The following is an 18,327-nucleotide window of genomic DNA, read 5'->3' as shown; positions in this document are numbered from 1 at the left end:
CAGGGGTGCGGGCGCCCAGATGGGGCAGAGGATGGACAAAGGAAGATGTCCCAGAGGAGGGAGGGCCTGAGCTTGGGGTGGGGAGCGGTCCAGGAACATGGAGACTTGAGGACTGTCCATCTTCAGGAATCACAGTGCCCTGGGACAACTGGGGGTGGTACAGCAGGTGCGTGTGGTGGTGAGGGGGCCTTGTGTGCCACACTTCAAGGGAGCAGAGGAGGAAACATGGCCCTGACCCTGGCTGGGACCTGCCCTCCCTCCCAGACAACTTGTAGCCGTGTCTCCAACTGTGAGGGGGCTCTGGCCGGCCACCCCCACTCTCTCACTGCCCTCCAGGGCTCACACCTTGATCGGAGGGAGACCAGTCAATAGGCAGGGACAGTCCAGGAGCAGGGGAGGAACCAGAGAAGGGACACTGACTCTGCTGGGAGGGTCGGAGGTCAGGGCCCGTGGAGGTCACCTGAATGAGGACCAAGGGGTCACTGGACAGAGACAGGAAGGGAAGGGCCGAGCAGGCAGGGGGCATGGCAGAGGCAAAGGGAGGCATGTGTGAGCACAGGACCAGAAGGGAGAGAGCTCTGCACGGCTGGGCATGGGAGAGCGCCAAGGTGGGGACCAGTGGGGTTAGGGTTAGAGTTAGGTCAGCAGCGTCAGACCCTGTCCAGCCTGGGGACCTTGGGGGGTGAGGGAGCGGCTGAAGCGGGTGCACAGGTGCAAGTCAAGGTGTGAGCCTGGCTGGGGGAGATCCCTGCATTTTCACCCAGTCATTCCCACGGCGAATGTTGGTGACAGACCACAGCAGTGCCAGGAGTGGCTGCGTCTGCCACCAATGGAACTCACAGATGTGGTCATAGGACATTGCTGGGCCCCAGAGATCTCCAAATACTGTTTACTTCCTCTGCCTTCAGAATCACTAACTATAATCACCTATCGCTTTAACAAAGAGGCTCAGATTGGGCTTAAAACTGTTCATATAACTGTTTCAATGTGTGTTCGTATTCCTCCGTAATTCTGCGCGTTTATCCTGTGCACAGAAAAGCATTGTTTTGAAAAGGGGTGCATGTCGCCAAACGGGTTAAAAACCAGGAGCCTCGGGCGCCTGGGTGGCTGCTTGAAGCGTCTGCCTTCGGCTCAGGAGGCGTGATCCCGGCGTTATGGGATCGAGCCCCACCAGAACTCCTCTGCTGGGAGCCTGCTCTTCCTCTCCACTCCCCTGCTTGTGTTCCCTCTCTCGCTGGCTGTCATTCTCTCTGTCAAATAAATAAATAAAATCTTTAAAAAAAAAAAAAAAAAAACCAGGAGCCTCGAAGGGCTTTAAGCAGGGAATGACTCCTCCAGAGCCCAGGGATCAGCGGAGGCGGGGCGAAGGGACCGGGAGGGCAGGACAGGGGGCGTGGTGGGACGCCGAGGGGGCGGAGCCTTGCCCGAGGGTGGGTGGGGCCTGTGTCAGCGGTGGGCGGAGCCTAGCTGAGGTTGGGGGCCGGCTGGGTGAGGGCGTGGCCTGGCCCTGGGCAAGGCGGAGCCTTGATTGCCAGCCGACTAGCCAAGGGGGCGGGGCCTGAGCCAAGCCCTGCGCGCTTGGCTGATGTTGGGGTGGCCTGGCGGAGCTGGCAGTACAGCGGCACGCGGCTGCAGCACCTCCTCCCCGCCCTCCCCACCCGCAGCACCTGTACCTCTGGCTGGCGTCGGAGAAGGCCCACGAGCGGCAGCGGGCTGTGCACACTTGCGCGGCCCTTCTCAGATTCCTGAGCCACAACCCGTACCTGGATGTGAGTATCCAGCCCTCTGGCCCCACGCCCAACACCCCCTCTGCTGCCCCAGCCAAGCCGTCCTCCTCCCGGAGCCTGACAGGCTCGTGGGGCTCCAGCCCCCTGGACCTCTGCCCCCAGGACGGGTGGATCCCTGAGTGCCCTACGACAGGGCCATGTAATCCCCCTTTTTACACACGAGGGAACAGGCTGGAGGCGGAGGTTGGGGGCCCCTGCTCAAGTCCTCCCGGCTGGGCTCTCAACCCTGATGCCCAGACCCCTGACCCAGGAGGCTGGGCTCCAGTCAGCACTCCTTGAAGCTTTGGGCACGTTCTTCCACACCCTAAGCCTCAACTTCTCGCGCATGAAAAGGGAGGAAATGAGTCCTCCTCAAAGGGATACGCTGGGAATCAGATGAGGGGCTGCCCTGCCCCAGTCCGGGGTCAGCGGTGACCGCAGGAACGCCTCCGTGCGTCACGACCCTCCACGCATCACGACCCCCAGCGTGTCATGCTTTGCAGCCTAACTGCCATCTGTTGCCGTAACCCTTGGGTTGAATGAACATCAGCACATTCAGGGAGTGAGCGCTTCCGCATTTATCAGCCAAAATCAGCACTCGTTCCTTAGGGAGATTCATGGGGCCATGAGAAAATTAGCTTCTCTGCCTGATGCCCGGCAGGTGCAAGGCTTTCTAATGGAGGCGGACAGGCAGGGGTGGTGCTCCGCCAAGGGAGAGCTCCCAGCACAGACTCCTACAGCATTCCCAGGGTGAGGAGGACCCCTCTAGAGCGGCTCAAAGGGCCTGCAATTTACTCAAAATCCATTTCCACAATACAGGACCCGGCCTGCGGTCAGGCAGCGAGGCCCTCACCTGGTGCGCAAAATTTACCAGGCACCAGAGCATTTAATGTGATGTTTTAAAACAATCCACTCAGCAAACGGCCACTGGCTGGCTGCCTGCTGTTGTGAATAAAGTTTTATTGAGACCAGGACTGGGATCGGGGCCAGGGGAGTGAGGCAAGATGAGGCAAGGTCGTGGAAGTGGGGACAGACCATCTTTATTTACAAGTCTGAAACTGTGTTCATTAGGAATTGTTACCTTCAGTTTGATTTTTCTAAATATTACGTGAAAATATTATTTGTCTTCATTTCTGAGTTTTCGGCAACCCCTTACGTTTTGCCCAGTGTGCCCTGGGCTGCTGACTGTAGTGGCCAGGCTGGGTGGGCAGAGCCTGGGCCAGGGGTCCTGAGAGCTGAGTCCCAACCCTGCCACACAGTTGGAGGGAGGATTTCTGATGCCAGCCTTGCTGGGATGAGTGTGCAGCGGGACGGAGGCTCACGTCAGGGTCTGCGGTCACCAGTTCGCATTCTCTCACCACAGCCAAAAGAGGACTTCAGACGGATTGGGCAGCTGGTGGGCATGCTGGGGGTTTTGTGCCAGGACCCAGACAGGGCCACCCAGCACTCCAGCCTGGAAGGGGTGGGCCACCTCTACCAGCTCCTGATACGCCCGAGAGGTGAGCCTCTGAGGGCCACCACAGTGGACCCACTCCCACCCAACCACAGCCTCAGCTGAAACCACGCCCACACTCCCGAACCCCACCGCAGACCCTCCCCTAAGCCCACTTCTAACCGCAACACAGCCCTGGAATGTCCCCCACCCCAGGTCCATTCAGACTCCCATCCCCAGATGGGCACAGGCCTGACCCTGACTACCAATGACCCTGCCCTGACTCCTCCTGTCCCATCCTAGACCCCGAGCCCACCTTTGCCCTGCCCTCACCCTCACCCACTACCACCCCCGGCCAGTGCGGGAAACTCCGAAGGTAGAGGTGCAGGCCCCCGAGCAGCTTTCCCAGGCCAGCGTGGATGGGGCTCCCGTCTGGAGCAGCGGAGACCAGAAGACAGCTCCCTCGACCTCTGAGGAGATATCATCCCCGAAGGACGGCATCTTCCAGCTTGGCAGCTCCCAAATCTTCAAGGTCAACGCCCTTAGAATGGTGGGCGGGTCCGGGTGGGGAGGTTTGGCCATGCTCTGCTCTGACCCCCACCACCTCCCCTCTGACAGGGCTTCCAGCTGTTGGCGTGGCCTGGCTGGACCCAGGGGGTCAGAGCTTGGGCCAGGTGTGAGTATTAAAACCAAGGCTAGGATCTCACCTGTATCTCTGGTGATTCACTTAGAGTGTTTGGAGAAGTCCCTGGCCCTTGGCCCAGGACTGGGGAGTTGGGGGAGGGGGAATTGGAGGGAGGGGCCAAGGACTGACCCTGAGGTCAGCAGCCCAGACTTGAGTCCCAGCTCTGTCCCTCTTGACTCTGTGACCTAGACAAGCCCCTTCTCCTCTCTGAGCCTCTGTCTTCCTCTGTCAAATGGGTAGAATGGTGCTGGCTAGCACAAGCACCCAGTAAATGGTGCTTTCAGGATGCTCCCATGGTAGGTGTTCTCCGAGGCACCATACGACGTCCTGCCCTTTGTCTGCTTTTTTGCAAGATGAGCACACTGCAGAAATATCCCCACATCCCTCATTTTCCCAGGGGCCTCTCTCGATCCTCTGAAAGCCAGACCCTCCTCCTGTGAAGGCAGAGCATGTCCTCTCTTGCACTGTCATCTGGTCTACCTCAGCCAGATCCTTCTTGGTCAGCCACCTGGGGGAGCCCAGCAGTTCCCCAATGTCTCTTCAGTCACCCCAATGAGATCCCATAACTTTGTGACATTCTGTGCCTGATTTGACTTGTGTTCTCTTCTGGACATGAGCAAGGCTGGGGCACAGAGCGTGGGCTGAAGCTGGTGTTGACGGGACGAGCCATGTTTCATGGGGCCTCATGTTCTGAGTGGTCAGTTCGTGGTGACTCTTACATGGTGACTTTGCTCACCCAGTCTTGGTGTTGAGTGCATGGCTAATGAAGACTCCTGTACATGGCATGCTTGTCAGTCTTCCCCTGTTAGACCTTGGGCCCTCCAGGCCAGAAGCAGGGTCCTGCCAGTCCCCGGTGCAGGGCCTGGTGGTAGAGCCAGCCTTTGATACACACCTATTAAGTTAAACCAAATTGAACCAAATGAGGAAGCAGTGGTTGCACGCAGCTCCTAAGTACCCCAGCAAGTTCTGAATCCTGTCCCGGCTGACGTGTGTTCTCTGCACTGTGTTCTCTGCACCTGCACTGAGCTTTCAGTGTTGCAGTCGATTAGAGGTTGAGTATGGAAAATCCAAAGCCCCGGGGCCAATACATCAAGTCTTCAGTCCCAGAATGGGTAAGCCTAGCTTGGCTTCAGTTTATGCCAAAGAACCTGGGCTGGGGGCAGAGGTGGGGCAGGGCAGAAGGGTTCCCTGGCTACCAGCTCAGAGGGAGCCAGTGGTGAAGGGGCCCCAGGGCTTTAGATTTTCCATACTAAACACTCAGGCTCCCAGATAGACTGAGTAGGCCTTCTGCATCCTGCCCTGTCTCAGCACACAGGGAATGGGCATTCAGCTCTCTCCTTGAACAAGACACAGTGATGGACAGGAGCACAGAGAGGAGAGAGGATGGGAGGGTCTTCTGATCAAGTGATGGTGGATCTGGGAAGGTTTGGAATGGAGAACTAACCTGGATTCTGTCCCCAAGTCTGTCCTTGATTCCCTCTGTGATCTTGGCTACACTACACCTTCATCAACATCACCATCATCACCACAATCACCACCAGCAGCACCACCACTGCCACCATCACCATCATCATCACCTCCACCAGCACCAACACAGATCACCACCAACATCACCACCATGGATAACCACCACCATCACCACTACCGTTATCAACCACCACCATCACCATCATCACCACCATTAGCAACCACCACCATTATCAACCACCACCATCACCATCATCACCACCACCATCATCACCACCATCACCACTACCGTTATCAACCACCACCATCACCATCATCACCACCACCATAACCACCACCGTCATCACCGCCATCACCATCAACACCATCACCACCATTATCAACCACCACCATCACCATCATCACCACCACCATCATCACCACCATCACCACCACCATTATCAACCACCACCATCACCATCGTCACCACCACCACCACCACCATCTCTACTATTACTGCCACCTCCATTTCACATTTATTCATGTCCTGGGTTAAAGTAAGACATTTCCCAGGTATTTACCAATCTTGAGATTGCAGTATTCTGGGATTCTGAGAATCTGACCACCATTCCAAATTGCATTTCTTCACAAACATCTCAATGCTAGAGCTTTAACCAAAACTTAACATTTCAGAAAACACTTTTTTTAAAGATTTTATTTACTTATTTGACAGAGAGAGACAGTGAGAGAGGGAACACAAGCAGGGGGAGTGTGAGAGGGAGAAGCAGGCTTCCTGCCGAGCAGGGAGCCCGATGCAAGGCTCGATCCCAGGACCCTGGGATCATGACCTGAGCTGAAGGCAGACACTTAAAGGCTGAGCCACCCAGGCACCCTAGAAAACAATTTTAAATGTATTCTTCTAACACATGTTCTAACCAGATTTATAATAGCTTAATATTCTTTTTTTAAAAGTTGTTATGAACTACAAATATTCCACTAAAATCACTTTGAACATTCGAACCAACAACTAATCCTAATATTCTCACAAACATTTTACTAAAATTCTAGAAAAATTATTCTAATAAATATTCTAACGTTATTTAATACTTATTTTATATCTAATATAAGTATAAACATCCTAACAGACTTTCAAACATTTCAACAAATACCCTAACGTGCAAAGAACCACGTTACCACCCTTAACATCCTTGAACATTTCTATCAGGATCCCAGTCACCAGCCTTCTCTCTTCCTCTGATTATCAGATGCTCTGAGTCAGAACCTTCTGTTAGAACTTTCTGGAGGGATGGAAGTGTCTCTATGTGCACTACCAAGGTAGCCATTGGCTACATATGGCTACTGGACACTTGTAATGTGGCTAGTGCTACTGAGGAACTGAGTTTTTATATTTTTCAATTAAGTTTAAGTTTAAATAGCTACATGTAGCTATGGCTACCATATTGGGCAAAAAAAATCTAAGTCTTTCCAGAAGGTTCTATCCGGGCGGCCCCAGGCTGGCCCAGCCCTCCCTCTCAGAGACTGTAGTCAGTGGCTATGGAGCAGGGGTCCCACCCCCCACGTTGCCTTTCCCCAAGCCCCTCTTCGTTCCCCCTAGTGGCTCATGATCTAGACTTAGAGGTGCCCCTGGGAGAACGTGGGCAGAGAGCAGTCGGACTCAAGGAAGCCCTACCATGCAACAGGAGCCGTGGGCTCTGGACTTAGCTTCTGCCATGGGGAGGGTGCCCACGCACCTCTCTGGGTCTGGGGGTTGGTCCAGGTGACCTTGAAGACCCTTCACAGCTCTGAAGCTCAATTGCTCTTGATTAAAATGCTGTAAGGAGGACTAGGGCCTGGCGTGGGAGCACCCAGCTGGGTGGAGGCTAACACATGAGGAAGCCCGTGAGGTGAGGACTAGGGCCTGGCATGGGCAGCACCCAGCTGGGTGGAGGCTAACACATGAGGAAGCCCGTGAGGTGAGGACATGGCAGAGGCGGGGGCAGCACCCAGCTGGGTGGAGGCTAACACATGAGGAAGCCTGTGAGGTGAGGACTAGGGCCTGGCGTGGGAGCACCCAGCTGGGTGGAGGCTAACACATGAGGAAGCCCGTGAGGTGAGGACATGGCAGAGGCGGGGAGGAGAGGAGGCTGGCCAGGCCAGGCAAGTTCCAGGACAAGCACTGGGGTCTGAGTGAGGACGGGAGCTGTGCCTCTGCCCTACGACGGGCATCGTGCTCTCCCTTCCTGAGCCTGGGTCGTGCATGGTTGGCTCAGAGAGATATGTAGGCAGCCAACCTGCAAAATGGGGTACACGTGTGGGGGTTCTGGAGGAGCGGCTCAGAAGTCTGGACGGGCTCAGAGACGTGGGACGCCGGAAGCCGTGGAGAGGGGAAAAGAGAGGGCAGGAGGCAGACACCTGGGCACCTGCGACCCGTGGTGACAGCTGCCTCCTCTCCTCTCCTGCCACCACAGGAGGTCATGAAGCAGCTCACGACGGTAGAGCTGACCGACCTCATCTGGACAGCCGTCGACGGCCTGGGCTCCACCAGCCCCTTCCGTGTTCAGGCGGCCGCNGACATGCTGCTCACCACCATCGAGGAGCACGGGGCCAGCCTGGAGACCGTGAGGGGCTGGGGCACCCGCGGAGGGTGGGCCAGGACAGGTCTGGGGGCAGAGGGATGGACGCCCGGCAGTCAGCACCCTGGGGCTTGGGCCTGATACAGGAGACACAGACCCTACCCCGACAGGTTCCACTGAATGAATGAATGGCCCAAGCAGGAGTCCTGGGGCCCTGAGTGGTGTTTGCAGGGTCGTGGGGCACCCCTGCATGGACGGAGCAGCTGTTCCAGGCTCTGGAGTAGGACATGGCAGAGGAGAAGGCACAGACTCTTCTGGAAGTTCTCAGTCTGATGGAAGGGACAGACACAGATAAGGACTGGAAGCATAGGAAATGCAAAGACAATGAAGTGCCCCCAGTGGGGTGGGGGTGCCCCCTGAAACAGGATGATGGATGCCAAGTCCTGCAGATAAGGAAGCCCCAGGTAGGTGACACTGGACCCGGGCAGCGAGAGAGACCGAAAGTGGACAGGGAGGGGCCTTGTAGGCCCCCAGGACAGCGTGTGCCCAAGTGGTGTGCTTGGGAGATGTTGAGGCAGGTGTGTCGGAGCCTTCCAGGGACTGGGCAGTGTTCGGACAGAGTTGGAGGGCCTCACATGCCATGCGAAAGGTGGTGGGGCCTCTCCGCTCAGCCTGGGCCTCCAGGGCAAGGAAGTGCCTCCCTCAGACTTCCCTGGGCAGGGCCTGGCCTCCCCGCTCAGACCAGCCGTCTCCCCCATACTCTGCCCCCCGCATAGGTTGCCAACCTGGGCCGGGCCATCCACTTGCAGCTGTGCTCCATCCGCATCCCCCAAGCCAGGGAGAACGCCCTGCACGCCATCACCCTGCTAGCCCGCAGCCACACGCCAGAGCTGGTGGCCACCTTCCTGGACTTCTCCATACCCCTGGACAGGTGCCCAGCCCCACCCTCCAGCCTCCCCTAGGCAGGGGCGGGGCCTCCACCTCCAGCTCTGCCCTCTGGCTGCCCCCTCCCAGACCACAGGCACCCCCACAGGTCTGGGAGCAGGGAGGGAGCCCAGATACCCGGTCATTTATCGCACATCTCCTGAGCCAGGCTCTGGGGAGGCATCGCTCACCATTCATTCTACCCCCGCCCCAGCCTCCGTCACCTGTCACCTCATGGGGAGAGTGCCCAGGACCCGAGGTGCACCCGGCAAGACCCCAGCCGACGCCAAAGTCTTGCCATCCTTCCTGATCCTCCAAGGACCTCTTCTGCCTCCCCCACCCTCAGTGGTCACCACAGTCCTTTCGGGTGGGGCTGGCTTTCTCATGAAGCCCTCAGACCCCTGAGTCTGGAAATGGCCTAGGGTCCTCTTCCTCCCCAAAAGCCCAGCTCTGAACCCCAGGAGCTCAGTCTATACCCCGCAGCTATGCATCCACCAGGTCCTTGCAGATGTCGCTCCGTTCACGGACTCCAACTCATTCACTCCCCGTGTCTGAATCTTGGGGATTTCCCGCAGCCCCACTTCTCAGTGCCTGGATCTCCTCTCTCCCAGCAGTCTTGTCCTCCGTCCTGCCTCAGCCACCCACCCCCACTGTCATCTCTCAGCTCGGACACCTCCAATCTGGAACATCTCTCTCCACCCTCCCCCCACCTTACAGCTCACCTCCCCCAGTGCCCCCGTGAGCCTCTGCCCCCCACGGCCTCCAGTCCACCACCCACCCACCTTCTCAGCATCCCTCAGCCACCTGCACCCCCTTCCTTACCAGCATTAGTTACTCCCTGGACATACCCCAAGTCCCTCGTCCCTCCTGTTACAAAACCTCCCTCTAGTTAAAGCTCCCCATTTTGAATTCCCAGCCACACACCTCTCTGCCTCCACACTGCCCCCTCCCTCTGCCGCCAACCTTCTCCCATTCCACGGAAAAATCAGAAGCCCCCGGAAGAGAACTCCCACAAGCTCCCAGCACCCAAGACTCGTTTCCAGAAAGATTTCTGATTTCCATGCAGAAGGGCCCTTTTGTTTCTATAATTTCTAGTTTTTTTGCATTGGGATCCGAGAATGCCATTGTAATGTTTCTGCTTTATGGGCTTTGCTGACCTTTTGAACAACTGTCGTGAATGTTCTACCAGCACTTGAGAAGACGGGGTGTCTTCTCCATCAGGTGGACGGTTCGATGTGTATCCACGGATGTGCCTGAAGGACCGTGTTGTTCACTGATTTCACGGATGTCCACTCCGTTCTGTCGCGTACTGAGAACGGCACATTGACGTCATTACTAACGCATTTCTATCCACAGACCCTTCCGCGCCTGCGGTTTTTGGTTTTTACGTCATACGTGGTTGTCATGTTCTTTGTGCAAACGTGTCCCTTCCTCAGGGACTGTGACCTTTAGCGTTGAGAACTACCCGGCCTTGTCCCATTTAATGCTCCTCGGGCTCGGATTCCACCTTCTGTGTCATCAGGACAACAGGAGCACCTCCGCGTTCTTCGTGTTCCCCTCTTGCCGGGTCTGCGTTTGTAACCTCACACCCAGCAGAGCCTGGATTTGACGTGTGATCCGGACTGCAAGCCCGTGGCTTCTAATAACGGAGTTAAATCCTTCCTTCACATGTACTGGCTCGGCTGGACGGTGGTCTCCGCTCTGTCATTAACACCCCACAGTTGTGTGCACGTCGTCCCGTGCTCTGTTATTTTCCTTTTCCACAGGGTGTGTATTCTTTGATCCCTAATGTTTTTAATTCAAGAAGAGGTGCATTTTTGCAGTGGTTAGGCTAGCGCTCCGGGCCTATTTTAATGCCCTCGGTCCCTGTTTTGTTGTATAAGCTTCCGTTGGAGCTGAAGGCTTCTGGTCCTCTCCGCGCTGGACCAGACCTGCTCCGACAGATGGCTCCCGAGGGGATCCTGTGTGCTTGAAGGACAACTTGGCTGGACATAAAATCCTTGGTTCACACTTGCTTTTACTGAGTATTTTTCAAATGCAGCTCAATTGTCACCTTGCTTTGTTATCGAAAAGTCTAATGATCATGATTTTTTTTTTTTTTTTTTTTTGCCTTTGTCAAGATGTTTGCGTCTGGAAGAGGTCTCTCTGCCTGGACACCTTGGAGGGTGTTCACTTACCTTTGAAATTGAACAGTTTTATTAAGAGATGTCTCAGCGTTGATCATTCTGTGTTCGTTCTCCCTGGGACCTCGTAGGTCCTTTGAATATGTAGATTAAGGCCTTCTGTTGCTATCGTTGCTGTTTCCGGAAAGTTCTCTGGGTGATAGCTTGAAACATTCGTTCGGTTCCCCTGCTGCACTTGTCCTTCCGAGCTGCTAGTAATTCCAGTGCTGTTCCTGCCCGTCCTCGATCTCCAGTACTTTCTCTCTCATCCTTTTCACGCCTTTCGCGGTCGTCTTTCTGCTTTTCCTCCATGCCTCTTGGCTTATGTCTTATCATCCCTCTTGGGCATCTTGCATTTTTTCCACTTCTGAGATAATTTCGTCCTTTCTTCCACCTCTTTTCTGAGCTCAGTCAACCCTCTTTTACTTTCCTTACTGAGGTTTTGGGTTTTTTTTTCTTTTTTGAAGTGATAATTCAAGGTGGCTTTTCCTGTCTTGCTGGAGTCTGAGGAACATCGTCCGGAGTGCTGTCTGCGCATTGGCTGCTTTGGAGGGGAACGGCTCCTTTGTGGTCATGCACTGATTTTTTTTTTTTTCTGGGTTTGTTGTTGTTGTTGTTGTTGTTGTTGTTTGCAAGAACTCGGTGGATCTGTTAATTTTGTTCCTGTTCCCATCAAACGCTGCTACAGTGTTTTACAGGATTTCAAGTTCAATGGCACCCTCTTCTGTTAGCAGAGCAAAGTCTAGAGGATTTGGCAGATCCTTTGTCTGGTGGCAGGTGAAAGGGTCGTGTGTCCTCCAGCTGGGGGGTGGTTTTTTGGAGTTCTTTGGTTCTTTTTTCTCTTGCAGGACCTTCCGTTTTCCTCTCCCGCATTGCCCCTGTCACCACCCAATCTCCAGAGGCACCTGGCTCTTTTTCCCCTGTTTCTCTCCCCAGAGCTGTGCATCTTGGAGGCTGCCTTTCAGATTGGACCAGCTCGTCACCCCTTTCCTGTGATCAGTGCTCTTTTTTTCCTCTTTTCAGACTGGGGATGGACTTGATCTTCCTGGAGGTGAGTGGTTCAACTCTGAGCCCTGCCTCTGGCTCCTGTCCCCCGTGCCCTGCAGCGTCCTCTGTCTCATCTGCCCCAGAGCCCCGGGCAGGCGGCGACAGACGTTCCTCTTGTCTGCTTACAGGGATGTTGAAGTTTGGGTATCCTCTGAGGTCACAGTCTCCCCTCCCTCTTGATCCATGTGCTTTGTCAAGGAAACTTGAAGGGTGGGGACTCTGGAGGCCACCGTTGTCTTCAGCTGCCCAGAAGTCTGTAGTTCACCTTGGTCTGCATTGCAGTTTATACCTTGTTTCCTCCGTCCTAAGAAGCACATTTTTCCTAGACAGGAATGCATGTTACCTTGAGGGTGCCTTACCGCTGGATTTATGTGGGCTCCTCGGTCACCCAGGGACACTGTCGACCTGGGACCACTTCAGATTTAAAAGTCTGTGCCCGAGGGTTTCTTTGAGCCACGCTGTGGTGTGAATTCAGACCCCAAGACAGGTTTTGTGATTCAGACTCTCGGGAGAAGCCCCTCCTTCCACCCAGCGCTCCGACCGAGGCTGGCGGCCTTCCTGGCCGTTCCCTTGTGCAGGTGGGTGGGTTGGTTATCATCGTCCTTACACGGAACGTGCAGCACTCGGGGTCCCACCTCGGTGATGGGGGTAGCTTCCCACCTGCAATAATGTTTCTTTCTTAGCGGCCCCTGAGACAACACGGCGTGTCCCAGCGCTATGAACAGAACGGTGTAGTAGGTACTCTGCCAGTATTCTTCTGTTACGTGGCGTTTTTCACCTCAACAATATGTGTTTACGATTCATGCCAATATGTTACATACAGCTGCAGTTCATTCATTTTTGGTGCCGTTTAGTATCTCGTGAATGCCGGTCACCCTTTCTGCCACAGACGGACATTTGGGTTGTCCCCTGCTGGGGTCTGCGCCTACGCGCCCCGACGCGCATCAGCACTCCGTCTCCGCCGGGGCCGTGTTCAGGACGCAAACATCTGCGCATACCCAACTTCAACAGACGCATCAAATGGTTTTCCAAAGAGCTCGCATCACCTGGCACTCCCGCCGGGGATATTTTGGGAGTTCCTGTTGCTCCACATTTCATCCACACTTAGCCCCACTTTCTAAGCGCTCATCGATACGTTAGCCAACCTGGTGGTATGAATCGCATTGTGACATTTCATTTGCATGTTTCTAATGAAATAACGGAGCTGAGCACGGGGCCACTGCAATAGCTTCTTTGGTGATCTGTTCAAGGCTCCAACCCATCCTTCTACTGGGTTGTCTCTCTTTTCTTATCCATTCCCAGGAATCCTTTACGTTATCCGGACACAAGGCCTTTGTTGATTGTGTGAAAAGCATCTCCTTGCCTCTGCAGCTTGTCTTTTCACTCCCTGAATGTGCCTTTTGATGAAAGGAGTTCCAGGTTCAGTCCTTCCCACATGTGATCTTACAGAAGTTCCAGTGATTGCCTTTCGAACTCAGGTCTCCAGCCGCCCCATAAGTGAGGCTGGTGCAGATGCGAGGTCAGCCTCCAGCTCTGTGTAGCCGCGAGCATCCTTCAGTGACCAGCCCGCCCCGGGTCTGCAGCTCGGGATGCTCCGTACCTCCCGGCCAAGTGCCCGTGGGCAGGGTCTGTGCCTGGGCTCAGTAGTGCTCCACTCGCCTGTCCCCGTGCTGACACCCGAGGTCCTAATTCCTGTAGCATCATACACGTTCTCTGCACCTGATACAGAACGGCCTCCCCGCTCCTCCTTCCTCAACACCTGCCCGGCTGCCCTTGGCCCTTTGCATTTCGCATTTCTACATGGCCTTACGCTTGGCTTGCCAAGTTTTCTTCCTTTTTCCCCCGTGTTTCTCTTTTACACTTGGCGACTACTTTGTTGGGTCAGCCCTCAGCTGCACCCCACCAGTGTGGGCATAACCCACGGCGTGTCCCGCTGTCCATCCTCACTGCACGCACGACCTGCCTGTCTTCGGTTCTTACAGCACTGATTCCCTTTAGTAATCAGATACACGCCGGCGAGGCCACCGCCTGCAAGAAAGCCGAGATCTTGGTCATGACCTCCAGCTAAGGGCAGGGCTGAGCCCCACCAGTCCCCAGCCCCCGCCCACGCCCTCCAAGGTTCATCACCCTCTTCATTTCTTTTTCGTTTTACTGCAACTAAACATATTCCTAAAAATATTTCCTCGTAGTTTTTGTAATTGTATTGAGGAGTATGGCGTTTCTTGTCATCTTTGGAGACTTCTTTCCTCTGGCCCAATATTAACCAAGATTTTTAGATGCGGGTTCTCTGTCGTAACAAATCTAGCAGCACCGGCTTTTCTTTCCTTAGTAAAGCATCACCCATCTCTTCCCAGCCCTTTTTATTTTTAATTAACTGATAGGTTTTCTTTTTTGGAGCACCTGTATGTTTATGGAAGAATTAACCCGAACTGCCCGGTCCCGCCCGCGTCCTGCTCGGCTAGCATCCTGCGTGGGGCGGTGTTTGCTCCAGCCGGTGGGCCGGTACCGATGCAGCGTCGCCATCCGAAGCCCACGGCTAGGCAGGGCTCGCCCCCCGTGCCGCACACCCTGTGGGCTGGGACAGTGCGCCATGTGTCCACCATTTGCGTGTCCTGCGGAGTAGGGTCACTGCCGGATAAAACTTCCGTCGCCCAACTCCTCGCGGCCACTGATCTTCTACTGTCCCCGTGGTTTTGCCTTTTCCAGAAGGTCGTGGACTTGGAGCCGTACAGGAGGGAGCCTTTCAGACCGGCTTCCACTCCTCCGCAGTATGCACTTCGGGGTCCTCCAAGTCTTCTCCTGGCAACCACGGTCACCTCCAGAACACTTTCTTGACTTGTCTCCCAGAAGCCCATGCTCACCCGACTCTCCCCCCATCTCCCGGCCGCCCCTGCTCTGCCTCCTCGCTGGTTCCGCCTGTCTCCCAATCTCTCAGCACAGCGCCACAGGGCTCAGTCCCAAGGGGCTCGGTCCCACGCGGCTCAGTCCCACGGGCCTCGGTCCCCAGAGCTCCCCTCACTTACACTCACCTCCCTGGGCTCCACCTCCATTCCGTGGCTTTGAATAGCACCTATACAGATGCCTCCCGAAAGTTCAGCCCCCGCCGGAAGGCAGCATGTGGGTGTCCGGGAGGCATTCCACACTGGACACTCCCGGACCACACTGCTGGCCACCCCCCGAAACCTGTCCTCGTGGGCTTCCCTGTGCTGATGCCACCCCCCCAGCTTCTCAAGCCAGAGCTCTCGGGGCCACCTTGACTGTCCTCCCCACACCCAGACCCAGCCTCAAGGAGTCCTGCAGCTCCTCCTGCCCGTCAGGACATCACCGGCTCACGCGGAGTCCCAGCCGTGTCCATCCCCTCCCTCCCAGCAGCCAGAGTGAGGCGTTAGGACTAAGTCGGACCACGTCTCTGCTCTGCTGCAGATCCTCCGGAGGCCCATCTCAGTCAAAGTCAAGGCAAAACCTTTACAGTAGCCAACAAGGCCCCACGACCTCGCCGTCCTCCTCCCCCAGCCCCACCCTCCCCTCCCCAACCACGTTGGCCCTCCTTGAGGAGGGTCCTGACCACACCAAGATCGGCCCTGTGTCGGGGCTGGAAGGTTCTCCCCCTCCCCCAGAGCAGCATGCGTCCCCACGTACCTCCTCAGGTCTTTGCTGGGTCCCTTCTTGGTGAAGGCTTCCCAGCTGTCCCACTGAAAACTGACCACAGCCCAGATGTGCCCTCCCGCCGTCGCCCTCCTGCCATCCCCCTCCCTCCTCCCCTTCCCTGCTTTATGCACTTAGTCTGACACACCCTCGTTTGCTGGCTGAGTCGAACCCTAGGGGTCACTCCCACACAGGCCAGGACTTTACCGGTTCTGTCACTGCTCCGTCCCCGAGTTGGTTGCCCACGCATGACAGGGGGCTCAGCACACACATGCCAACAGAGCAGAGGAGAAACCCCGGCCCCTGGGCACCCTCGCTCCTGGAGAAGCGTGTCACTAAGCCTCTTGAGGCAGCCTCCACTCCCGGAGACCTGCCCACGGTCGCACAGCTGTGATGGCACAGCAGGGACTCGGGCCCAGGTCCTTCTGACAACAGAGGCCCCGCTCTTTAGTCTCAGAGTCCTCAGAGCTGCTGTGCCTACCTGGCCCAGAGTCTGTCCTAAAGCTGGGATGGGGGTTTATCTAGGCCCCCACTGTGACCTCGCAGTCCCCACCCATGCCCCTCCAGCCCCTTCCATCCAGTACTTGGCCCCAAAGACCACCACCTAGCACAGAAAACAGAGGGCCATCGGGGTCACCGACATCTCGGGAGCCCCAAAGCCCCTGCCTCCCCAGGACTCAGAGGCCCATGTCCATGGACCAAGTGAAAAGACAACACTAGCCCCAGCTCCCTGGTCACAAGGCAGGGCCCAATCAGTCCTCAGTTTCCCCATCTGCAAAACAAGCACAAGGACACTGTAAAGCTCTATGCACACCGGTGATGGCTCCACTTGACCCAGGGCGGGCCTGGAAGCTGGACCCCAGCAAACTCCGGCTAGGCGGAGGCAGCCAGGGCTGGCTTCTGGGCAGACATGCTAACGGCAGAATGGGCGCAGGCCTGGTGGGGAGGCTTGCCCTAAGCCCAGGGAACAATGGCACACGTGGAGGCCCAAAGGCAGGAGAGGAGGACAGAGGGCAGGGGTCAGCTGGACGTGTCCTGTCAGTACTTAGGAGCCATTGAGGGTGACAGAGAGTCTCTAGCTGCGGTGCAGGGAGCCTGGAGGACAGACCCTGGAAGTGAGGAGACCCAGGCGCCTGGACCAGGGCGGCGGGCCTGCCATCTCCCGCCTGTCCCACAGACCACGCGCACTCCTGTCCCTGCTGCCCAGTCTCCCCTCGAGGGCTCTCCTCCACCCCAGGGGCTCCCCACAGCCAGGGTCCCATGTGGGATCCAGCCCAGCCTCCTCCCTTGGCCCCTGAGGCCCTGGTGGCCTGCAGGTGCGGCTGAGCACGAGCGGGGCCACCTTCATGACCCCTCTTTGCCCGCAGCCACGCCTTCCGCTCGTGGAGGGCCCTGGGAGCTGAGCAGCCCGTGAGCCGCCTGGTGCTGGCCATGCTGCTGGCCTGGCTGCAGGAGCGGCCGCTGCCCGCCGGGGCCAGAGACAGCAGCCCCCAGCTCAAGGATAAGCCCTGCCTGCGCTCGCTCGCTGTGAGTGTCTGCCGTCGCTCCCTGGACGCCGCCCCAGCTGCCCCCGCGTGGGGGCTGGCTTCCCGTGTGCACGTCAGCACTGGCGGCATCGGCGCAGCCATGGGGCGCCAGGCCCCAGGGAGGGGGAGCCCTGGGCCAGGCTGTGGAAGCCCCCCAACAGGGGCCTCCAAGGCTGCCGGGCAGGGGCTGACCGCACAGGCCCAGCCCCCCACTTCCTGGCTGAGGGCTCGGACTGCTACAGAGCCTGCCCCCGCCCCCATGCAGTGGGACAGTAGTGGTCCTGCAAGGCCAGACCAGGCACGTGGCGCGTACCCAGGATGCGGGACCCGCTGTGTGGGTGGCCTCAGAGCACTGGAACTTCGGGAGGCAGGTTCCAGCAGAGGAAGAGTGGGGACAATGGTGGGCCCCTCTGTCCACACTTGGGGCCTGGGCTTGTAGATTTTGGGGGAATCTTGGGGGCTGCCTCCTGCAGCTGCACCCTCCTGTAGGAACCGCACCCCCCCCCCAAAGCCAGCTTTCCTCCCTCCACGGCCACGGGAGCCGGGGGCTCAGTCCTAACACAGCCACACCTGTCCTTGGCTGGACTCTGACGAGGCAGCAGCTGTGGCCCGACCCCGTTTTTTTCCAGGCTGAGACACACACCCTCACCCCAAAAACCCCTGAGCAGCGGCCCAGAGCCCCCCAGAGCCCCTCCCCACCCAGAGCCCCCCAGACAGGCTGCTGCCTGAGCACAGGTGTGTGATGGCTGAACATGGCAGCAGATGGGAGCTCCACCCTGTCTCTGTGCCTGGTCCTCCGTCCTTCTGAACACCCCTGCCCCGCGCTGATGTGGGCCCTTCCTATCGGAAACCACACAGCAGCATGGGGTCAACAGGGTGGCCTTCTCTGTGTCCCACCACACCCCAAGCCCTGGCCTGCCCTTGTCATGACTTCCCAGTGCTGTCCCCCCTCCCCAAGAACATTCTGGACCATGTGCTCCAACAGGCACGGAAGCCTCAGGGCTGCTGTCTGGTAGCTCCGCCTTCCGGGGGTCATTTGTCCCCCCTGGCTGTCACTCATTAGAGACCTCTGTGTTGACGGTACCACGGTACCACGGGGAGCACAGACCCACGCAGCCTTG

The 18,327-nt window shown here is 57.0% G+C and overlaps 1 protein-coding gene across 1 annotated transcript in view; it reads left to right on the top strand.

The window, feature by feature from the left end:
• Positions 1-18,327, top strand: part of LOC103670607 (maestro heat-like repeat family member 5) — a 72,719-nt gene that overhangs the window by 37,469 nt on the left and 16,923 nt on the right. The window contains exons 15-20 of the mRNA XM_040625605.1: positions 1,665-1,769; positions 3,130-3,265; positions 3,558-3,730; positions 7,798-7,947; positions 8,679-8,833; positions 17,048-17,207. Of these exons, the coding sequence (XP_040481539.1) occupies positions 1,665-1,769; positions 3,130-3,265; positions 3,558-3,730; positions 7,798-7,947; positions 8,679-8,833; positions 17,048-17,207 (879 nt within the window). The remainder of the gene's footprint in view (positions 1-1,664; positions 1,770-3,129; positions 3,266-3,557; positions 3,731-7,797; positions 7,948-8,678; positions 8,834-17,047; positions 17,208-18,327) is intronic.

The sequence above is a fragment of the Ursus maritimus genome, unplaced genomic scaffold, assembly GCF_017311325.1.
Source record: "Ursus maritimus isolate PB19 unplaced genomic scaffold, ASM1731132v1 scaffold_9, whole genome shotgun sequence".
Lineage (NCBI taxonomy): Eukaryota > Metazoa > Chordata > Mammalia > Carnivora > Ursidae > Ursus > Ursus maritimus.
The sequence above is the reverse complement of the archived record's forward strand: the minus strand, read 5'-3'. Positions and strand labels throughout refer to the sequence as shown.